General features: G+C 38.0%; 1 protein-coding gene across 2 annotated transcripts in view; it reads left to right on the forward strand.

Moving 5' to 3' along the window:
* Nucleotides 1-24396, forward strand: part of DHX9 (DExH-box helicase 9) — a 48712-nt gene that overhangs the window by 5768 nt on the left and 18548 nt on the right. The window contains exons 4-15 of one of the 2 annotated variants that reach the window (XM_010368926.2): nt 7843-7954; nt 9428-9540; nt 10152-10300; nt 11700-11836; nt 12659-12705; nt 14219-14355; nt 14664-14753; nt 14838-14999; nt 15111-15188; nt 16064-16255; nt 22824-22965; nt 23338-23420. In XM_010368926.2, coding sequence (XP_010367228.1) covers nt 12675-12705; nt 14219-14355; nt 14664-14753; nt 14838-14999; nt 15111-15188; nt 16064-16255; nt 22824-22965; nt 23338-23420 — 915 coding nt within the window. In that variant the 5' untranslated portion in view covers nt 7843-7954; nt 9428-9540; nt 10152-10300; nt 11700-11836; nt 12659-12674. The remainder of the gene's footprint in view (nt 1-7842; nt 7955-9427; nt 9541-10151; nt 10301-11699; nt 11837-12658; nt 12706-14218; nt 14356-14663; nt 14754-14837; nt 15000-15110; nt 15189-16063; nt 16256-22823; nt 22966-23337; nt 23421-24396) is intronic. The other variant, XM_010368925.2, reaches the window with a different exon arrangement.

The following is a 24396-nucleotide window of genomic DNA, read 5'->3' on the forward strand; positions in this document are numbered from 1 at the left end:
GTTATTCTGCCTCAGTCTCCTGAGTAGCTGGGATTAACAGGTGTGAGTCACCACACCCAGCTAATTATTTTTATTTATTTATTTATTTATTTTGAGACAAGTCTTGCTCTTGTTCCCTAAGCTGGAGTGCAGTGGTGGAATCTCGGCTCATTGTAGTCTCTGCCTCCCGGGTTCAAGCGATTCTCTTGCCTCAGCCTCCCACGTTGCTGGGATAACAGACACCTGCCAACATGCCCAGCTAATTTTGTATTTTTAGTAGAGTCGGGGTTTTACCATTTTGGCCAGGCTGGTCTCAAACTCCTGACCTTGGCCTCCCAAAGTGCTGGATTATAGGCGTGAACCACCCCGCCCTGCCAATGCCCAGCTAATTTTTGTATTTTTAGTAGAGATAGATTTTCACCATGCTGGCCAGGCTTGTCTTGAACTCCTGACCTTAAGTGATCCGCCCCCTTTAGCCTCCTAAAGTGCTGGGATTGCAGGCGTGAGCCACCACACCCGGCCTGTCTATGCCAGTTTTAACAGGGTCCTGTTACTGAATTTTTGTATTCTGACTCGTTATAAAAGAAATCTTATTTTCTTCCATTCCTTTGCCTAACGTAGACTTACTTTTTGGTAGATTAACTGCTGGATAATTATAGTATCTTACAGTCTTTAATTTCATTGGTTTGCCTCTGTAAAATGAAGGGATTGGGCAAGATGATCTTGAAAATGTCTTCTGGTTGAGAAAACAGTTTTACATGTTTGAAGTCCTTGAAGTCTCTATTCATTCTTTATCTTTTAGGCTCTTCCGTATAGTCTTGTAGATCTGCTGGTGACAAATTCTCTTTATTTTCTTTTCTGAAAATACTTTTATTTTACCTTCTTTAAGAATATTTTCACCGGATATAGAATTCTGGGGTGCCAGATTTTTTTCTCCCTTTCAGTATGTAAGTGGGAAAAAAAAAAGTTTTTCTTCTTCTCTCATACCCCAATAATCAACGCAGAAGATTTCTGTGACTAAATGTGGGGCGGGGGTGGGAGGCTTTTTCCACACACACCAAGCCAGCAATCAGTTCTGCAGCAGACACTAGCTGGGTATCCTCCAGTTCAACTCTGACACTGCCTGGAGATAGCGTCAGATCCCACAGGGTGAAGGCTCAGTCCCACAAGACTCCCCAGCCCCTTCAGACACCACCTGCAAGTCTGGGCCTCTAGAACTTCTGACTGACTAGCTTCAAGTTATGGTTTTCATGACTGCCTCTTTGGGGTCAGTTAATTTACTAGTGTGGCTTACGGAACTAAGGAAAACCTGCATTTATAAATTATAAATAAACCAGTTTATTATAAAGGATACTACAAAATAAAGTTGAAGAGATACATAGGGCAAGATATGGGGGAGGTGGCAGGGAGCTCCCATGCCCTGCCTCGAGCACCATTCTTCAGGAACCTCCATGTGTTCTGCTGTTTGGAAGCCCTCCAAACCCTGTCCTTTGGTTTTTATGGAAACTTCATTATTCAGTGTTGATTAAATCCTTTGCCAATGGTGACTTGACCTTCAGCCCTTCTCCCCTCACCAGAGGTTGGTAGGTGGAACTGAAAGTTCTAGCCCTCTCTTTCCTTGGTCTTTCCAGTGACCATCCCCCACACTGAAGCTACCTAGGGCCAGCCTGCCGGCAGTCAACTCATTAGCATACAAAAAGTCTCCACTAGGAGATTATAAGGATTTAGGAGTTCTATGCCAGGGAAATGGGATTGAAGACCAAATACCCTTTTTTTTTTTTTTTTGAGATGGAGTTTTGCTCTTGCTGCCCAGGCTGGAGTGCAATGGCATGATCTTGGCTCACCGCCACCTTTGCCTCTGAGTTCAAGCAATTCTCCTGCCTCAGGCAGGAGTATCTGGGATTATAGGCATGTGCCACCAATGCCTGGCTAATTTTGTATTTTTAATAGTGATGGGGTTTCTCCGTCTTGGTCAGGCTGGTCTCCAACTCCCAATCTCAGGTTATCTGCCTGCTTCAGCCTCCCAAAATGCTGGAATTAGAGGCGTGAGCCACTGTGCCTGGCCAGAGACCAGATATGCTTTAAAGATAATACGACATTGTCTACTTCCTGTTTTCTGTAAGAAGTCAGCTATAATCGAATCATTCTCTCCTGTATGTAATGTGGTGGTCTCTGTTATTAAGATATTTTCCTGTTAATTTTGGTTTTTAGTAGTTTGACTTACGTTGTGACCGGGCATGAGTTTTTTTGTGTGTGTGCACCCTTAACTTGTTCAGGGTTTGCTGAGATTCTTGAATCCATAGATATATGTATTTCACCAAATTTGAGAGAGTTGGCTATTATTTAAGATACTTTTTGTTGTATTTTTTCTTCTTTCCTCTTGGGGTTTATATTTAAGACTTTTGATATCCCACAGGTCCCTGAGGCTTCCTTTTTTTCTTTCGTATCATTTTTTCCACTCTTCAAATTGAATAGTTTTTATTGATTATCTTCAGATTGTGTCATGAAGCTTAATTCTAATAGCTGCTTTAAAATCCTTGCCTACTACTGTTAACATCTGAGTCATCTCAGGGTTGGAGTCTATTGATAGGTATATTTTCTTGAGGTTGAATCACATTTTCCTTTTTGTATATCAAATAATTTTGGATTGCATCCTGGGCATTGGAATATTATGCTATGGAGACTCTGAAATAGTGTTATACTCCTCCAGAGAGCATTGATTTGGTTGTTGTGTTTTGTTTTTAATCAGGCATTTAATTTGATCGAACTCAAACTACAAGTGCTGTCTTTTGGGTGTTAACTCACATCTCATCTCAGTTTTCTGATTATTTAAATAGGACAGCCGTGGAAGAGTCCTTCAGGTCTCCTTTGGAATCTACCCTGTACATGTGTGGTTTTCAAGGGTTAGCCGGAGATTTCATATACAGAATTAGGGGCTCCTCCTCTCTGGCTGTTTCCTTTCCAGCATTCCCTCACTTTCTAGCAGCTTTGCTTTCCCTGAACTCTAATTCTGATTCTTCAGGCCAAAAAGATGGTTTCCTTGGAGTTTCAGCTGCCTGGGATGGCTTCCCTCAGGCTAAAAGCTACAAATAAGCCGGAAGTAGACCCTTGATACTCTGTGCTTCCCCATTTTAACCTCTCAAGAATCTACCTGCTATTTTTTGGTCATTTTTTTATTGCCTGCACATAGTTCTGGTGTGTTGTGTGTGTGTTTGTATTTTTTTCCCCCTAAAGTTTATGTTATTTGCAGGAGGGTCAGTCTTACAGGAACTTATTTCGCTACAACCAGAAGTAATCCCATATGTCATTTTTTTATTAATGTTTTAACATGGCTCAGATGTTTCCTATTAAATGCTCTGTGGATTTCCTACTTTTCTTCCTTATTTCCTCTGTTCCAGCTACACTGTACTTCTTAATAGGTCTTCAAATATGCCGTCATCTTTCTGCCTCAAAACTTTTATACCTGTTTCTTCTACCTGAAGTACTCTTCCCCAGCTGTCCTATTTTATGTTATAAATTCGCTGTCACCCTCAGATTACTTCCTAAACTCCTTCAGTGCTTCATTTTTCTCCATAACACTTACTTTTAACTCAGTGTTTCTCAACTGAAGACAATTTTGTCCCCCCAAGGAACGTTTGGCAATGTTTGGAGATATTTTTGTTGTTGTAACTGGAGGCGGCCACTGACATCTAGAAGGCGAAGGCCAGAGATGCTGCTAATAACCAACAGTGCACTTGACAGCCTCCTACAACAAAGAATTAACCAGCCTAAAATGTCACCAAGATGAGAAACCTTGTTCCAGTGTAATTTATTTTTGTTTGATTGTATGAGAATGTAAGTTCATGAGGGCAGGGTTTTTTTTTTGTTTTTAGTTCATTGCTCTGTCCGCAACATTTAGAATGGTTCCTGGTCTATAGCAGACCCTTGAATGTTTTTTGGTTGACTGAATAAATGAATGGATGAATTTGGGGGAAGAAATTATAACAACTCATTTCTACTTTTAACCCCATAGTCCATTCTTGCATTGCTATAAAGAAATACCTGAGACTGCATACTTTATAAAGAACAGAGATTTAATTCGCTCACAATTCTGCAGGCTTTGCAGGAGGCATGGTACTGGAGTCTGCTTGGATTCTGAAGAGGCCTCAGGAAACTTAGAATGATGGCAGAAGGTGAAGGGGGGAAGCAGGGATGTCCAGAAGCAAGAGAAAGTAAAGGGGAAGATGCCACACACCTTTAAATGACCAGATCTAAAAAGAACGCACTCACTGTTGCTAGGATAGCAGTACCAAGGAGAGTGGCACTAAACCATACATGAGAAACCCACCTCGTGATCCAGTTACTACTCTTCAGGCTGTACCTCCAACATTGAGGATTAAAATTGGACATAAGATTTGGGCAGGGACATGTAACCAAGGTGTTACCAGCTACCATCTTCATCTTACCTCCTCATTCTAGGCAAATCCTTTTTCATTTCACTTATTTCATCTGAAACTTGCCCTTTCATGCAATAAATTACATTTGCCAAAAGTGAGCGTGTAGAGGATATTTTAAAATTTTTTTGCTGTGGACAGTTGTAGAATATTGAAACTCTGTGTTTCAATCATCTGGCTGCAGCACTTACAATTTTATTCATTTCTAACTGCTACCCTTTCTTAGATTATTTTGGAGCATCCCAACATCTTATTCATCTGTTAATATTTCAGTTTTTAATTAAAACAATCCTTTTGTAAAAAAAAAAAAAAACGTGTTATAATCAAACCTAAAAGAAAAATTTAAGAATAGTGTCTTAATATAATCAGATATCCAGTTCATGTTGAGATTTTTCTGATTGTTCTATAAGCTTTACCCCTTATGGGAGGTTTGGTAATGTCTGGAGATGTTTGAATTTGAAGGAGGTATGCTGATGGCGTCTAGTGGGTAGAAGCCAAGGAGTTAAAAACTCAGAACAACTTTCTGCAACAAATTATCTGGTTGAAATGTCAGTGGTGCTAATGTTGAGAAACCTTGGTCTGTAACCTCATCACTAGTTTTAGATAACTTATACTTTTAATTTGCTTTTTAAAATTATGAGTGAAATCGGCCGGGCGCGGTGGCTCAAGCCTGTAATCCCAGCACTTTGGGAGGCCGAGACGGGCGGATCACGAGGTCAGGAGATCAAGACCATCCTGGCTAACATGGTGAAACCCCGTCTCTACTAAAAATACAAAAAACTAGCCGGGCGACCTGGCGGGCGCCTTTAGTCCCAGCTACTCGGGAGGCTGAGGCAGGAGAATGGCGTGAACCCGGGAGGCGGAGCTTGCAGTGAGCTGAGATCAGGCCACTGCACTCCAGCCTGGGCGACAGAGCAAGACTCCGTCTCAAAAAAAAAAAAAAAATTATGAGTGAAATCAAACATCTTTTGATTTTTAAAGATCATTTACATATATATTTCTGTGTACTGCCTGTACGTGTATCTCCCGTTTTTTTCATTGGATTCTTGGTCTTTTCCTCTGCGTTTGTTTATATATTAGCAATATTAACTCCTTATCTGCGATGTGTCACAAATATTTTTTCTCAGTTTGCCCATTATAACTTTACTTGTGTTTTTTGCCGTATCAAAAAATTATTTTCAATGTAAAATATGCGCACATACCCCCCCTTTTTTTAATTTCATCATCGTTCAGCTTTATTGATCACATCCTCCAACCCAACACATTTTTCTGTTTTCTCTGGCACTGGATTCTCTAATTATCTTTCTGTCTGTGATTGCTCCTTAATTTTTTTTAATCTTCCTCTTGGTAGAATGTGGAACCATATCCTTAAGTATTCATACATACTACTACTACAAGCTTGGGTATTCTGTCACATACTTGTGTCTTTTTGTAATGAACACATCAGGACTTGACTATTACCTAGGCTAAATCATCCAGCATGGGTGACAGAGCCAGACCCTGTCTCAAAAAAAGAAAAATGGCGTGACAGCTCACACCTGTAATACCGACACTGGGAGATAGAGGCAGGAGGATCACTTGAGTCCAGGAGTTCAAGACCAGCCTCAGCAACCTAGACCCCATCTGTACAAAAATAAAATAGAAATATTAGCTGGGAATGGTGGTGGCTGCCTGTAGTCCCATCTACTCCAGAGGCTGAAGTGGGAGGATCACTTGAGCCCAGCAGGTTGGGGCTGCAGTGATCTGTCATTGCACCATTGCACTCCAGTCTGGGTGATGGTATGAGACCCTATCTCAAAAAAAAGTTTTAAAATGGGAACAGATTGTGAGAATAGAAAAAGAAATAAATAGCCTATAGCATTGCCAGTGTTGCTAAAATCTGTGTATTTTTGTTTAGATATTTAAATGTATATTTTAATGTGATAAATACATGTTGTGTATGCTATTTTTATAACCTCCTTGAAAAAGTATTTTCTCATATTGCTGACTGTAACGCAGAGCCAAGATTATGTACTGTGACACTTTGAATACTCTTTATACCTCACCTATTTTAATTTATTTTGAAATGTTAAAAAAGGAAATCCTCCCCATCACTGGAAAATAGAAGTTGCATCACTCAGACACCTCAATTCTCATAGGTTAGGAATTTTCTTTTAGGTTGGTGTAGATAGAGAGTGGGGTAGAGAGGAATTTGAGGCCCTGGAGTGGCAAGGTGGTAGAGGAGGACAAGTTAGCATTGTGGTGCCAGTACTGCCCACTGAATTTTTCTGGGCCTTGGTTATTAGGGCTGACCCTTGAGTAGGTTCTACTTTGTCTCCATAACCCCAACCTTGGAGGTTATCCTTCAAGGTATAAGCTCTCTAGAGGAAAGCAGAAAAGAAAAAAATTCACAATTCTAGCTTTAGAAATGCTGACGTACATATTGGCAGAAGCAAAGTGGTAATGTGAAAAAGTAACAAAGCGGCCAAAAACCCTAATAGACAATTGGAAATTTGAATTTAGATCTAAGTGAAAATTTTAAATTGTGATCATAGACTATTTAGATAACAGTGTCTGTCAAAACTCGGGAATGATAAGAGGAACAGTCATTTATTCAAAAGAACATTGGTTACACTATTGCACAAAAAACAGCTTTTTGAATGAATTTTAGTAAGCTTTCATCTCAGAATAAAACAGGAAGAAATTAATAGCGATAAAATCAGAAATTACTGAATTAGAAAGTAAAAATAAGTGAAATTTTTAAATGTTCTTTGCAAACAGAAATAGTCCATCCCATCTAGTTAAGGAAAAGTTTACATAGATCTCAGTTCTTTATCCTAAAACTCATGTGGTTAGATGGGTTTGAGAATTCAGAATTTTCCTTAGTTTAGAAAACTAATACATTTTATGTAACAGCACATCTGAGGCAAAACCCTGTGATTAAACTTTCCTAATACAGCGTATTAATGACTTTATAAGAAAAATATCTACTTGGTGATCATTTTAATAAAGGCTTTGGAAAAGGCATTTGATAAAATTAAACACTAATGACCAATAAAATACTTAAGAAATGGAGTAGAAAAATACTTTCTTGACTGCTTTAAAAGGTATTATCTAAAATCAGTACTAAACACTGCTCTAAAAATGGGCCCCAGAGCAGTGTTACTCAAAATGTTACAGTTTGTGAGGAGGTGAGTACAGAAATAAGTAGACATTTAGAAATACAGTATTGTGACAGGTTGTTCCCAGTGGATTAAGGGAAACATTCAGCCAGTTCTTCATTTTAGACAGTTTGAGATGCACTGCTCTACAAACTTAACCTCTAAACAAAGATGGTAATATTACAAAGAAAGGAGGCGTGACACATGGGTCTCTTTTAAATATTAAAAGAATGTATTAGTCCTTGTGAAGTTGAAAGCACTGACAACTGCCTTGACTTTTTCTCTTGCAGGTAGCATCTCCGCCCCCACTTACTGATACTCCTGACACTACAGCAAATGCTGAAGGAGATTTACCAGCAACCATGGGAGGACCTCTTCCTCCTCATCTGGCTCTCAAAGCAGGTGAGGGACTTGAATGCGTGCACATGATGGAGAATAAGATATATACAATCTTGATCACCATCTCTGTTTCTCATTTTGGGTAGAAAGAACTGCAGTAAACTCTTGATGTTAAGAGACAACCCAAGGCCTTCATAAATTTGCACATACTACCAGATCGTTTATTTTTTTCTTAGAACGTGTGGTACAGCATAGTTGTTTGCCGTCATTAGCTTTTACCAAATTTTTCTCTGAATAAATAGATTTTGCATAGGCTAGAATATTTGGTGAAAGAATATTATGAATTGCCTTTTCTTGTTCTTTATTCTTAATATATTGTTGACTTGTTTACCCTGTGGATCCTGGCCATTGCTGAATTCTATATGCAGTAAGTCCTCAGTAGGTTCTTGGAAACTGCAGAATGACTTACAGCAGGTCCTAGAATAACTTTATTTCCTTCAATGTTACTCTCTTACAACATTGTTTAAAGTCTTCGTTTCCAAGAATCTAGCAGTGACGTTAAGTGAGGACTTAAGTGTATAGTCACAGCTTGTATTGGGATGTCTACCATATGGTAGATTAACTAGGATTTTGGTCAGATTGCTTAAGTCTCACATCTGTTAATAAATAACAGTAGTATCTGCTTCATATGATTGCTTTGAGGGATACACTTTTTTAAATGCATGTAATAAACTTAGAGTTAATAGTGCTAGCTGCTGTTTTTACTTATTTGGCGTTTTCATCAATAGTTACCTTATTTCCGTCATTAGTCCTAGCAGGTAGCTATCTTTTCAGAGTCACATTTATCAAAGAAATGGTTTTATCGTTCAATCTGTTGTTACATATGTAACAAGTTTAAAACAAAGCTATATTGATAATATATGCTAAATTAGCCACTTCCTGTTACAACCACTTCTGGCATTCACTACTAAGCTAGCTTCCCCCTGCGTATTAGCCTCAGAGTTTGTAGTTGGAACCTGTACTTCAGGGATTGATGTAACACTTTTCAAGTAAGCCATGGACATTTCAGGCTCCTTTCCAAATTGAAACCATAAATTTCTAAACATGGAGGGCCAAAATATAAATGAGGATAATTCTTTTTTTTTTTTTTTTTTTTTTTTTTTTTTTTTTTGAGGCAGAGTGTTGCTCTGTCACCCAGAATGGAGTGCAGTGGTGCAGTCTTGGCTCACTGCAACCTCTGCCTCCCAGGTTCAAGTGATTCTCTCACCTCAGCCTCTCTAGTAGCTGTGATTACAGGCACATGCCACCATGCCCGGCTAATTTTTGTGTTTTTAGTAGAGACAGAGTTTCACTGTTTGGCCAGGCTGGTCTCAAACTCCTGATCACAAGTGATCCACCCTCCTCAGCCTCCAGAAGTGCTGGGATTACAGGTGTGAGCCACCGTGCCCAGCCATAAATTAGGATAATTATTTAATGTATTTAGGATTTTTCTACAGTTACGACTCATTAAGAGAACAATTTTTTTTCTTTTAACAGAAAATAATTCTGAGGTAGGGGCCTCTGGCTATGGTGTTCCTGGGCCCACATGGGACCGAGGAGCCAACTTGAAGGATTACTACTCAAGAAAGGAAGAACAAGAAGTGCAAGCGGTAAGGCCAGCACCCTAGGTTACATCTCTGAGAATGTGATTTGGGACTTAGTTAACAGCAAGGCTTAGGATATTAACAAGTTAGTAATTGGGTGCATTTTTTAAGAGGTTATTCGAGACTACTAATTAGCACAAGTCATCATAAAGCTAAACCACCCATTTACTCTTGTTATTCACATTGCCTATGGAGGAAAGAGTATTTTTTCTTGGTAATAAAAAGGTTTCCTCTTGAACTTTATAGGAAATGTAATTATCTCAGGGGACCTTATTTTATGAGCACTTATAGTAAAAAATGTCTTTAGTAGTATAGCTTATTTTTCCACTAAATGTATTCAGAGTGTTAAAACAAGCACAAAGAAGTTGTCTTTTTTTTTTTTTTTTTTTTTTTTTAGGAAGAATTTAAACGCAATGTATTAACCAATAGCTTGTTTATATAATAGGGCCTTTAGATGCAGTAGAAACTAATTCTGGTTCAGTTTTTGACTAGGATTATAAACTATCAAAACAGCTTTTGCATTATAAAGGATAGTACAAAGATGTTATTAAAACTTTCTGGGTCTTAAGTATGTATAACTAAACTTAATGCAGCCAAATTTATCATTGATTCTGCAGACTCTAGAATCAGAAGAAGTGGATTTAAATGCTGGGCTTCATGGAAACTGGACCTTGGAAAATGCTAAAGCTCGTCTAAACCAGTATTTTCAGAAAGAAAAGATCCAAGGAGAATATAAGTACACCCAAGTGGGTCCTGATCACAACAGGTTTGCTTGTTTCGTTCTTTTCCTTCTGTAGTAAGTTAAGGTGGTTTTGGATATTCACTGTTGAATATAATCTATTTTTGTACATTGGTTAATTGTGTGGATTAGAAGTGAGTTGTTAAAAGATATGTTGATTTGCTGAAGAATAATTATTGATATGTATTGTGCAGTTTCCATGGTTTTCACGAGTGTGAATTTTAGCTGTGTAAGAAGTTCAGCGTAAATCTGCTTTTTGTCATGCTAGACATTTGAGATGCTCCTTTGAATCTTAGAGGCAAAAGTCATAACCACAAGTGCTAGTTTGTCCCTAGTTGATTTAAAAACCAGCCAAAGGTGGTGACTTTTTTCACCTTGGTATTATTAGAGGCCGTTACTATTTCTTTATTGGGTCAGGTTAGATACTTAAGTTTTGAGTCCCAGAAGTACATTGTATTGCATCTACATCCACATTTCACTTAAGCCTTGAAAACTGCCAGCTTTCTTAGGAGTCCTATTGAAATTTAAGGGCTTATAATAAGGTCGAAAAGGAACAGCCTTGGTCTTTGTATGTGGGGTGTACTTTTTTACTGTTAAATATATAAAACTGAATATAAAGGGAGATCGTTTTAACAGTATGTTTCTCAGCCTGCTTGCTGTTCTTCCTGAGAGCATTCCAGGGTGTAGTAATTATTACTCCCAGGAAGGCTCATATGGATTAGACTTTTCTGGGGAGCGATGTATTTTTATTTGAAGGGAGGGGAGGTTGTAATGGAAACCTTTTTGAATGATTCAGTTTGCTGTCCGTACTTACGAAATAAATTATCCAAATATATTAAAAAATATTTTTATCGAAAATCAAAGTGTTCTCCCTTGGATGCATCTAGCGACCCTGAAATTATTATTATTAATACAAAATTTTGTCACTGATCAAAATGATATTTAGAGCATGGTTCCCCCTTCCTCCCACTGTTTTGTTCAATCCTGAATTCTCAAATATTTCTGGTGTCAGCCTTTTAAAACCCTCAGGTTGCAAAGGAGTGATACATTTGTTGATTATTTGTTTTCTTTCATATTTTGTCTTTCTGAACGGATTGGGCTTGGTAGCACTTGGTGACTTTAAGAACAATAAGATAACTAAGTGTGCCTGAAGCTCATCGTTGCAGACATTTTTTGTTATCAGTATCTTACCATAGATTTCTGATACAAAGCAGTGAAGAATTCAGGAAAAGACAATGTGGGAGGCACAGACAATTGGGGGAACCAGGACAGCATTGCTCTTTGTATGTCCTTTTATTTAAAGGCATAACAGACAGCAACACCAGAGGTCTGTGTTCATACACACATGTGCTGCTGCTTAGGCTGAACTAAGCAATCACATGGGAAACTATTGTAAACTGATTTCTGGTGTCGCTGTTCCCCCTAGGTGGAGGAGAATGAGATTGAGTGCTGACTTTAAGCCTGGCTGAGAAACATACTGGCATCGATGTCATTAATGAAAGGGTGGATGTTGTTCCCCTGAAAGCCAGTGGCCTTTGACCCCTGAAGCCGCTGTGCCTGAAGGTCAGTTCACACGAGGTATAGGAAGGAGTCTTAACATTTATTTTTTTCTTAAGCCTCACCCAGCCTTTTATTCACACCACCAAGTCTAGGTTAGAATGTATCTGAGCAGTGAAGGGACCAGAATGCATAGTTTTCAAAGGGCAGTTTTTCCCTTACTAAAACCTAAATTCATTTTTTAGACTCTGCTAGCAGTTTTAGATGTAATGTTACAACATGTGTTTTATTCTCCAGGACCTGATTTAAATAAATGTGGTAAAAATAGGCTAAGTTTTTTGTCATCCAGGGCTGTTTCCAACTGCAGGCAGACATGAGAACTCTGCCTCAGGAGCCATTGATTATGCACAAAGTGTATGTACATGTGTGTTTGTGTATATTAGCTTAATAGATCGCAGTCATTAATGGGTGGCCTATGCAAAGGAATCTTACAATAATTATAACCGTAATGTAAAACATTTGGGGCCTGCTTTATTTCTTGGCTCCAAGCTAAGTGGAAAATTCCTTTTCATGGAATGTGTTATAGCTCTTGAGACTCCAGCCTTTGGAATAAGAGTAAGTAAATATAAAATCTAATACCCTAACGTTTTCCTTTCATGAACAATTGGCTCATCAACTTTGATTATAGTTGTCTTATGCCATGTTGTATATTATATGAAGTTTATATACTTCATTTGTTCTAGGGTTGGGCAGAAATAAATGTTGGTAATTTTTTTTTTTTTTCTGTGATTTGCCTAAGCAGTTGGAAAGCCTGCCTGACTTGGGAGACCTGGATTTGCCAGTTTCTAACAGTGAAATTTCTAACCTTGCTTGTATATGTTGTTACAGGAGCTTTATTGCAGAAATGACCATTTATATCAAGCAGCTGGGCAGAAGTAAGTGTTACTGTTTCCCCAATATTCCAAGTCTTTGTATAGAGAAGGAATCTTCACATTTAAGTCTTGAGCCACATACACAGAAGCTGCATTATTGAAAGAGCACATGATATAAGATAGCATCTAGAGTATATTTTAGAATATTAGTAATTATAAATTAGAGGCAAAGTCTCCCAGTTTGCATGTGACAACAGACCATGTTAGTGTGGTATTTCAAAGGTAAGACACAGTGGGATGATTAGGAGTCTGCCAGCGTCAAAGAATTTTAAACCTTTTTTTTGAAACGGAGTCTTGCTCTGTTGCCCATGCTAGAGTGCAGTGGTGTGATCTTGGTTCACTGCAAGCTCCACTTCCCGGGTTCACCCCATTCTCCTGCCTCAGCCTCCCCAGTAGCTGGTACTACAGGTGCCAGTCACCATGCCCAGCTAATTATTTTGTATTTTTTAGTAGGTACAGGGTTTCATCATGTTAGCCAGATGGTCTCAATCTCCTGACCTTGTGATCCGCCCCCCTCAGCCTCCCAAAGTGCTGGGATTACAGGGGTGAGCCACTGTGCCTGGCCTTAAAACGTTTTTTCATTTTTATGTATAAAATGAGTTACTTTGAGTGAATGGGTAATACTAAGGGAGAGAGGATAAAGGCAGGCTAACTTATGTCAGCTCACTTATCGAGGTTAATTTGGCTAGTTAGGCAGAAAGATATCTTTGTACTCCTTTGCTTTATATTCATCTCTGCTAAAGCTGAATGATACTGGAGGAGAGGAAACTTTCTATTAATATTTTCTTTAAGGATATGAGTAACTTAGCTTTAGTTTAATGCTGAAGTCAGCAAACTATAGCCCTCTGGCCAAATCCAACGTACTGCCTGTTTTTATAAGAACTGTTTTATTGTGTAACATAGCTACACTCATAAATTTTAGACTTCACAGGTCACACATTGTTATTTTCGTTTAATTTTACAACTCCTGAAAAACGTAAAGCCATTCCCAGGCCTGTGGTTTGTCAAACTCTATTGTCAGTAACTGCTTTCACACATTAAAGGCAGAGTTGAGTAGTTGTGACAAGGGACTATATGGCCTGCAAAGCCTAAAATATTTATTATTTGACCCTTTATGGAAAAAGTTTCCCAAATCCTGGTCTAGTTAACCACTCTGGACCCAGTTACTTTTACTGGTTTATTTTTTACTCTTTGTCTTTTCAAACTATGTTTTCTTCCCCTATTTTAATGCCCAATGATCTTAACAGTGACAACTTTGTTGAAATAGGTTATTTGCTTTCATAATACTGATTTGTATGAGTCCTAGTATCAGCCCGTAATCAAAACAGTTGGTTATTTAGTTGCTAAGCTGTTGGGCAATTTCTTTTGTTTAGCATATATTAATAGAATAAAAATGAACTAGAACCCATGGCATACGTTGTATTTGAGGGCTGCTTGTGTACGAAAGCCCGTAGTTTCTTGTGATGTTTCTTCAGTTAGGTGATTTCTTTCTGATAATCCTGACCTTACATTACAGGGATTTTTGCACGAGAACATGGATCAAATAAGAAACTGGCAGCACAGTCCTGTGCCCTGTCACTTGTCAGACAACTCTACCATCTTGGAGTGGTTGAAGCTTACTCCGGACTTACAAAGAAGAAGGAAGGAGAGACAGTGAGTCTTTAGATTTAATAGACTTGTGAGATAGTGTAAGATTCAATTTAGCTCTTGTTTAGTATTTGGCTAAAGAAGTTTAATTTCAAGGAATCTTACCTCAGGAAATGAAAATGGTCCTGCTAATCATCTCTCTCTGGCATGATGTTCATAATAGGCAGTGAGTAAATAATCATTGAAGTAATTCTTGCACTAAAGGGAACTGACTGTTGGTTTAGGAATATTGTAGACTTAGTGTTGACTGTATAGTCTTAGCCCCATTGTAGTAGATTTGAGTAGTGTTGTTATTTGTGATCCTTTTTCCGTAGGTGGAGCCTTACAAAGTGAACCTCTCTCAAGATTTAGAGCATCAACTGCAAAACATCATTCAAGAGCTAAATCTTGAGATTTTGCCCCCGGTAAGCATAAAGCTGTTTAGTTCACATTTGCCTAAAACACTCAGTAGACAAGCAAGTCATATTTTTTTTCTTGTTTTTTAATAGCCTGAAGATCCTTCTGTGCCAGTTGCACTCAACATTGGCAAATTGGCTCACTTTGAACCATCTCAGCGACAAAACCAAGTGGGTGTGGTTCCTTGGTCACCTCCACAATCCAACTGGAATCCTTGGACTAGTAGCAACATTGATGAGGGGCCTCTGGCTTTTGTGAGTACAATATTGTTTTTGAGATGAGACTCTTGTGTTTTACTCTTGACTATACCTCATTAGTATGTCTAGGTAAAAAATGGATGACCATGTTGGCTTTTTGTTTTACAGGCTACTCCAGAGCAAATAAGCATGGACCTCAAGAATGAATTGATGTACCAGTTGGAACAGGATCATGATTTGCAAGCAGTAAGTCTGAATTATTTAGACATATAGTGCCCAGAGTTTCAGAACGTTCTAGGTTTGGGTAAAAAGTCAGAGAATAATACATTTTGCCCTTTTTAGGATGGCAAACGAAAAGATATGTACCGAACTGCTTAATCCTAGTTAGCCCAGAAGTTAGTTGCTGTGAGTTGAGGGCCTGGGAGATAATTTCACTTCTTAATGTAATTTAATAAAAGTGGAGAGATTCAGGGCAGTAACTCCTTTTGTTGTTGGGTTTTTTGTTGTTGTTTGTCTTTGTGTTTTCCAAATAAAAAATTAAAATGTTAGAAGGAGTGCATGTGCGATGTTCAGGGACAATGAGAAAATTTAGTTTTTGGACAACACCAAAAGATACATTCTTCAGAAGTTTAGTGAAAAGAAGCAGTTCTATTAGAGAAATTTTTTTGAAAAAAAAACAAAAAACAAAAACATTTTATCACTAAGCCAATGGAAATGAGTAAGTTTTTTAGAGATGGAAGTTTGGTTTTTTTGTTTGTTTTCTCGAGACAGTCTCACTCAGTTGCCCAGGCTGGAGTACAGTGGCATGATCTCGGCTCACTGCACCCTCTGCCTCCTGGGTTCAGGCCGTTCTGCCTCAGCCTCCCAAGTAGGTGGGATTACAGGCGCACGCCACCACAGCTGGCTAATTTTTGTATTTTTAGTAGAGACGGGGTTTCACCATGTTGGCAAGACTGGTCTCGAATTCCTGAGCTCATGATCGTCAGCCTCCCAAAGTGCTGGGATGACAGGCGTGAGCCACTGCTCCCGACCTTTAGAGATGGAAGTTTTTTGAAGGATCAAGACAGTTGCTTCTAATGTGTTGGTAGAAATTTAACTAAAGTGTGACTTTTCTAATGCAGATCTTGCAGGAGAGAGAGTTACTGCCTGTGAAGAAATTTGAAAGTGAGATTCTGGAGGCAATCAGTCAGAATTCAGTTGTCATTATTAGAGGTGCTACTGGGTGTGGGAAAACCACACAGGTTCCCCAGTTCATTCTAGATGACTTTATCCAGAATGACCGAGCAGCAGAGTGTAACATTGTAGTAACTCAGGTAAGTAGTAGACCAACCATGAAATACCTAGAGACCAGAGTATTTCTAATTCTTTCTTTAACTACTTTTTGTAATTATATAAGGTTATGAGAGTTAGAGTGTTGTGCCCTTGAAATTAAATTTAAAAAAAAAAACCATAAAAAGAACTTAAGTCTTTTTCCAATCTCCAGTATGCTACACTAGTAAGCAGAACTGGACTATGAGGGATTCTTTTTATCTGGGCTAAAGGGAGTCTCTGGGCCTAGAATCAGACTGTCAAGATTGAGAATTCTTTGTCCTAACGTTCATCCAAATCTTTATCATCTCTGTCTTACCACCTTGATATTGAATAGAAACCAGTAAAACAGGTAATGGTTAACTTTACTGTATGCCATGTTCTATTTTAAGCAGTAGCTTTTAAGAAGAAACTCAATCGAAGTTCGTAATGACCCTAAGATGTAAGTACTATTTCACATAGTATTTCTCTTTCAGTAAATTAAGGCGCAAAGAAGGTAAAATGCCCACGGTTAATACAGAAAGAAGTAGAACTAGAATTAAAAAACCAATCTGCCTTTTAGGATTCTTCCTTTCAACTAACACTGTATTACCTTACCGGCAATGAGCAGCGTCTGCGAGTTTGTCCCAGTACTTAGGGAAGAACTGATTAGCTGTTCTCAGGTTAAAGCAGTTCCATTGTCTCTACCCTGTACTTCAGGCACTTGGTGGGAGAGCATTGCAAATAGCTAGGTACTACCTCTCAGGCAGGCTTACATCTTCACTTAGAAATTTTTTGTTCCCCAATGGGTTAATGTTGCTTAACCTGGGAAACATAATCAATTTTCAGAGGAGAGTTACGAACTTTGAAATAAAAAAAAGTGTGCATGTTCATTTACATTTGCATGTATAAAGCATATATCTGAAGTTTTTTAACATTTCTGAAATTGAAATGCATTTTTATAATTAATATGTATGTTTTATATGAGAATTGGGTTTTCGCCTGAAAAAAATTGCTGAAGGAATCACGTTGCATCCTAAGGCTTATGATATCTTAGGCTTGAAAAAAATATGATAAATTCACGTTTTTCTGGGAAAGGATTCCTAGCTTTCTTGTTCAAAAAATTTTCTTTGATTTCCCGACTCACCCCTAAAACTGGCTGTGGATTTTTTGACTTACAGTGAAGGCCCGAGCCCCAGATATCATCACACTCCAACAAAAACTCTTATTCTTAATTCTTAACTCATCTTTCAAGAACATTGTTCAAGAGTGTGCAATTTTACAGAAGGGATGCCTTGAGCTCAGCTCAGCTCTGCTCTTACCCTCCTGTCCCCTCTCCTACCACTATCCATTTCTAATCTCAAAAGCAGTTCCAGCATATAGCAGAAAGAAGTGCAGAATTTAACACGCGAGCTGAAGACAGGCGTCTCAAGTTGTCTGCATGTCATAAATAGAGTAAAAATTCCTGCCCAAGTGAGAAGTGCTTTGTCTCACTGTCTTTTAAAAATGTTCAGTGGCATGGAAATGTATTAGCAAACCTGTGTCTTCTGATTTGGGGTAAATTACTGTCATATTACATCTACATTCTGTGGCTTACATGTTTTTGTCCTAGTGTTTGTCCCAAAGTCAGTCTCACACCTCTTAACTGTAACAAGTCTTGAAAAAATTTTTTTTTTGTATTTTTTTGTCTTGTTTTGTTTTGTTTTTTCTTTTTTTTTTTAGTAGAGATGGGGTTTCACCGTGTTAGCCAGGATGGTCTCAATCTCCTGACCTCGTGATCCGCCGGTCTCGGCGTCCCAAAGTGCTGGGATTACAGGCTTGAGCCACCGTGCCTGGCCAAGTCTTGAAAATTTTAAAAACTTACATTGTGTCCTAATATGTACATAGTTCGAAAGTCTCAACTAAACATTTATAGTTCAGCCATGAAGGTATGGTAGGTCTAAGGTTTAGTTAAACACATTCAAATTCATCAGCACCTACCTATAATATGAAAAGTAGTCCTGGGCGTGCTGATTGGTTATTATAGAATACAGTTTTTATTTTTGTTTTTAATGTACTGTTGGCACAGTCAGATAGCAGTAGTTATTTTTGCAGTAATACCGCTATTGAATCATTTTTCCCTTATCTTACACTTGTAGCCATCTGTGGGAAACCACATGATGTCATCAGTTAAGTATTAGAAAGTTTTTTTATGTTCCTGATTTTAAGTGTATTGTCTCAGTTCACAGAGCACAAGTTTAGAGTTATAGACTGGAGTATAACAGAGTGAGTAGCTCAAACCATGACATCAGCCTTAGTGTAAATTCTCAACCAAACTCACTGAATTCTATCCTTCAGGCTATCCGTGCTCAAGCCACTTAAAACCTGTGGGCTATATGCAGAAAACTTTAAGTAGGAAATAGTTATCTTCCACCTTTAAAGTTATTTGAAAGAGACGAATTTTAATTGTAGGATGTAAATCAAGCATATTAAATTAATGTGATTTTATCAGTTCTGTACTTACCCATAGTACCATCATTTCAGGATGTGAGCTGTTCTTTATACAAAATAAACTCAGAACCTTAGAAGATAGAGATGGTGAAGCCTGATACATTTTGTAGTATCTAGTGCATTAGGAATCTTGACATTTTGTGGCAGTTTAGTCACATTACTGTGTATTTAATGCTCAGATGTGAAAAAGCACAGTTGGGACCTTTTAGAACTTCAGTTCTGAAAGATGGAAGAAATTGCTGCAGTTGTGGGTAAATGGCAAGAGGTGTACATCAAAGGTGTGGATTCTAGAATACTACAAAATAACAATTTGGGAGATATCTCCAACTTCTTATGGTATAGAAAGTGTTACCCAGTACCTGGTACATAGAAATTTCAGTGAGTGCTTAGTACGTATTATTAGAGCTACTTCAGTTAAACCAGACAGAAGTGTGAGGAAGAGGTTAGCACTTGGAATTACCTACTACTATGGCTGGACTCCAGGCAAGAGTAGTAAAATTCTAAAGAAAATGAGATAAGCAGATACATGCAATGAAAATTAAAAGCACATATCTGGAGGACAGTTGGAACTATTCTTCCAACTTCCTGTTGGAAAAATACCTTTTACTTTCATCAGTGGTACTGTCTAGTCTCATTTTTGTCAGTTCCTGTTTTATTTTTAGCATATTTACTAATCCAAGTGTAACATAGTTAAAATAATAAAAGATAAAGTAATTGGAAAAAGGATTATATTGGGAGTAAAGAAAATTTGAAGTCTTAAGTCATTTATGTGTCCTTAGGCAAAATCACCTCTTTGAGCTTGTGTTTTTAATCTACTAGAATGCAGCAGGAAAAGATTTTACTAGTATTCTGAAGCATAAATAAGGCATATATGCCACCCTGGTTTTTGCTGTTATATTACACAAATATGATTTCTAGATGTCTTTGTGTTCTTGATTCTTATTTATATTTGAGGAATATAGAATATGTGTATATTCTTATAATAGAAGTGGCCCTACAGGTATAGATAGAACTTGTTTTACCTATGAGCCGTGCCTTGTATTTATTCACTGTGGCAGAATATATAAAATAATTATTGAGGCACAGAAGATCATGGGAAAAGCGATAGATTATTTAAGGGATAAGGAGAGCATCTTCATACGCTGTAAGGTGGCATGCAGTCTGAGAAGTGTTTAAATATTCATTGATACTCTCAGGTTGAGCATTGTCATCCCACACAAAATGCCTGTCCTGTGAATATTTCTAATGAGCTAAGAATTAATAATTAGAATTTTTTTAATTGCTTTTTGTGTACTACAAGAGTAATACATACACCTTGGGGAAATTTTAAGAATAGAATAATTTTTAAAAAATCCAAAACCCAGGCCAGTCTTGGTGACTCACACCTGTAATTACAGCACTTTGAGAGTTCAAGACAGTTGGATTATTTGAGTGCAGGAGTTTAAGACCAGCCTGGGCAACATGGCGAAATTCCATCTCTACAAAAAATACAAAAATTAATTAGGTGTGATGGCACCCCAGTGTAGTCCCAAGTACTTTGGAGGCTGAGGTGGGAGGATTGCTTGAACCTGGGAGTAATTTTTTGTTTCTTGAGAGACAGGGTCTTACTCTGTTGGGATTGCAGGGACACACCATCATTGCTTACTGCAACCTCAAACTCCTGGGTCGAGCAACACAGCAGCCTCAGACTCTGGAGTAGCTGGGACTAGAGGCCTCTGTCACCAGACCTAGCTCGTGTTTATTTTTGTAAAGATAATGTCTCACCGTGTTGCCCAGGCTGGTCTTGAACTCATTGCCTCCAGCATTCCTCCTGCCTTGGCCTCCCAAAATGTTGGAATTCACTGGCTAGCTACTGCACCAGGCTTAAAGATGGTTTCTGATATTTTCATATGTATGCTGGGATGAACATACTTGTATACTCTTTGATTAATTGGATTAAATTCCTAGACACAGAATTGTTGGGTCAGAGGGTATGCATATTTTAACTTTTAAGCATTTTGCCACACTCCCCTCAAGAAAAATTACAGATTTCTAGTCAAATCAACGAGGGATGAAAAATTTCTCTTTTTAATATGTATTTTAAATGTTTTTTGTTTAAGTCAAGAGCTGTTGAGGAAACTGGAAGTTGGTAAATCAGAGAAGCATACAAAATATGGGAAAGAGATTGCAGGGTCATTTATTTTTTGCTGTTGGAATAGTCTTGAAATTAATGTTCTAGTCATACTTACAAATTTAGCAAAAAGTGTTTCTGATCATGGTTTACAGGCACCCCTTGTAATTAGTAATACATGGTAATACAGGCACCTCCTGTACTAGTATTTAAAACCTCTATCGTGGCTTCCTTGGGATTTAAGATGTTTGTGTTTTGTGGGTAGTTAAGAACTAAAATAGATAACTGCTTGGGAAACAGGCCATCTCCTGCGCATATTCAGTTTAGGAGTAATCTGGAAACCACAAGGATCGTAGACTTGAAAATAAGGTGACAAAGCCATCTCTGAGTACCAGTAGCCTGTGAACACAACACCTCAGAAGAGTCAAATATCCTAATATTTTAAGTCTTTCTAGAAGCCAGCTGTTAGTGGAAGTCTTAGAAAAGAAAAACTACAGGAAAGACAGTGGTAGAAAAGGGGGGTGATAGATTGTAGAATGCAAGCAACTTTTTGATAGTATGCAGAAAACTTGGTGGTTACATTTTATACCCTTAGTGAAATATCATTTTCACATTCCTTGACTCAAGTATGTAGGACTTTTGATGGAAAGATACAGAGCTCATACTTTCATGTAACACTATTTTTCAGGGTAACTGAGGTGCAGAGCACTGTGTATCTCATTTTGTTCTCACTAAATCTCTGGATGAAAGTGTGTATATTTGATGTGTTGATATTTAAACAGCTGATCTGACTTACAGAAGAACCTTCAGAACTTTGGTAATTTTTATGAAATATAGAGAAATTCAAGAAAATGGTGAAATAGCTGGAAAAATCCTTATCCATTGCTAAATAAGATTATTGAAAGGATTGTTTAGCACAAAGAAGATAGTGATCGGTAAAAGCTACCAAAATTCTACACAGTGTGTTCCACAAAGTAGCTTTCATTCTTTATAGGCAGGATAAATATGAGCCCGGTGATAGTGTACTTTTACATGTTACTAGCCTCATACCCTAATTAACTCTTGTATTAGGAGAATAGAAATTAAAATCATGTTTTATATTAAATATTATATCAGCCTCTGGTTTCCTAGTCCTGTCCTAACATGAGATACCAAATAGGTACTTAAGTATGAAACTCAGAAAAAGTTTTCTCAAACAAGGAACTGAAATCTAGCCTGTCATCAGGAACTTTTAGACAGAATCAAACCCAAGGCAACTTAAAAGCATGCAGTATATAAATCTTCTATATAAATCTTCGTGTACCTCTGTAGCTGTGCATTAGGCATGTCCTCATAGTATCCACCAAGTAAAGATTGTTTTTGTACTTAGAAGACATGGAACACTTCAGAAGAGTTTTCATAAAAAGGTTCAACACTTAATCTATAGCATTCCCCTTAGAGTTTTGTAGATTGATTGTTGGAAATAGCAATACACAGTCAGTTTTACCTGCTATGTGAGCTCATCAAAAACAGTGATTTCAGTTTCCTGTCTCTAGCACCTTCTCTGGCACCTGATGCAAAAGTGCATTGAATGTTTGTTTACTGAGTTAATAACTGAGCAGAAGGTGGTCACGGTACATATGGCAAAGAAGGCAATTATTCACCTTCCTGATTCCCATAGGTCTCAGTTAAATAATTTTCTAAAACTCTGTTTTTAGTGTGGCAATCAGTTACAAAAACAAACCCCCGTACGTATGCTGTGCCCTGTTACTTACTGGAAAATCACTTTGAATTCTATTTAAGAGTTGAAGACAATGACAAATTATAGAATCATTTTATATACAAAATGAAAAACAACGTTTTTTAAGTTAGTCTGCCATAGAATCAAATAGTATTTTTTGTAGATTTATTGTTTCTGTTAATTATTCAGCTGGATTACTACAGTAATCCAAAAATGCTAGTAAGTGTATCTAACTTTGTAGTTGTTAAGTCGCTTTACTTTTTTTCTGTCTCAGCCCAGAAGAATCAGTGCAGTTTCTGTGGCAGAGCGAGTTGCATTTGAAAGAGGAGAAGAGCCTGGAAAAAGCTGTGGCTACAGTGTTCGATTTGAGTCTATACTTCCTCGTCCTCATGCCAGTATAATGTTTTGTACTGTAGGTCAGTAATGTATTTTGATCTTTCATTTTGGGGTCCATATTGTGGTGTTAGTGAAGAAAACTTGATAGCAGAACAGAATGACTGGAAAGAAATAATGAGCCAGGCTCAGATTTCTTGTTTAAATAAAACTTGGCAGTTTTTTCCTTCGTGGAAAGTATGATATACCCATTAGATCTTGTAGCTTAGAGAAAATGAAATCTGAAATCATTGGAAAAAACTATATTTCATAGTACATTATCACTTTTTAATAATTTAAGTGTACATGTGATTGTTTTCTAAAATGATACTGGGGTATTCTAGTTGAAATATAATTGTCCAGAGATTTGCTTCTTTGAACTTTTCTATAGTTTGTTGCTTGTTTTTCTTTTCAAGGTGTGCTCCTAAGAAAATTAGAAGCAGGCATTCGAGGAATCAGTCATGTAATTGTAGATGAAATACATGAAAGAGACATTAATGTAAGTAACTTGAGAGGTACAGTAAGGTACTAATTCTGCTATTTCTAACAGAAATCAGTAGAATGTCTTTGTTTTCCGTTTCCCCTATTTTTATCATTATCAAAACCGTGAACTTCAATCACTAAGATGTTGAAAATCCTTTTTTAGCGAGATTATTCAATATTTTTTTTTTCTTTTTTTTTTTTTTTTTTTTGAGACGGAGTCTTGCTCTGCCACCCAGACTGGAGTGCAGTGGCCGGATCTCAGCTCACTGCAAGCTCCGCCTCCCGGGTTTACGCCATTCTCCTGCCTCAGCCTCCCGAGTAGCTGGGACTACAGGCGCCCGCCACCGCGCCTGGCTAGTTTTTTTGTATTTTTAGTAGAGACGGGGTTTCACCATGTTAGCCAGGATGGTCTCGATCTCCTGACCTCGTGATCCGCCCATCTCGGCCTCCCAAAGTGCTGGGATTACAGGCTTGAGCCACTGCGCCCGGCCTTTTTTTTCTGTATTAAACTTTACACAAAGCGTTCTGGAGGTGAAGACCTATGTCGTAAAGTATAACTGCAGTAATAGCTGCCATAATTCAGCAATTGAACTAATGATTTATGACTAAATAGCTGATGGAATTGTTATGATTCATTTTTCCTTGAATTGGAAGTTTATGATAGATTTTATAATGGTTTTTCGTTTTTTTTTTTTTTTTTTTTTTTTTTTAAGACAGATTCTCACTCTGTCACCCAGGCTGGAGTGCAGTGGCACGATCTTGGCTCACAGCAGCCTCTGCCTCCCGCATTCAGGCAATTCTGCCTCAGCCTCCTGAGTAGCTGGGACACCATGCCTGACTGATTTTTGTATTTTCAGTAGAGACAGGGTTTCATCGTGATGGTCAGGCTGGTATCGAACTCCTGACCTCAGGTGATCCACCCGCCTTAGCTTCCCAAAATGCTGGGATTACAGACATGAGCCATTGTGCCCAGCCTATAATTAAGAGTCTTT

This window comes from Rhinopithecus roxellana, chromosome 8 (assembly GCF_007565055.1).
Source record: "Rhinopithecus roxellana isolate Shanxi Qingling chromosome 8, ASM756505v1, whole genome shotgun sequence".
Classification (NCBI taxonomy): Eukaryota; Metazoa; Chordata; class Mammalia; order Primates; family Cercopithecidae; genus Rhinopithecus; species Rhinopithecus roxellana.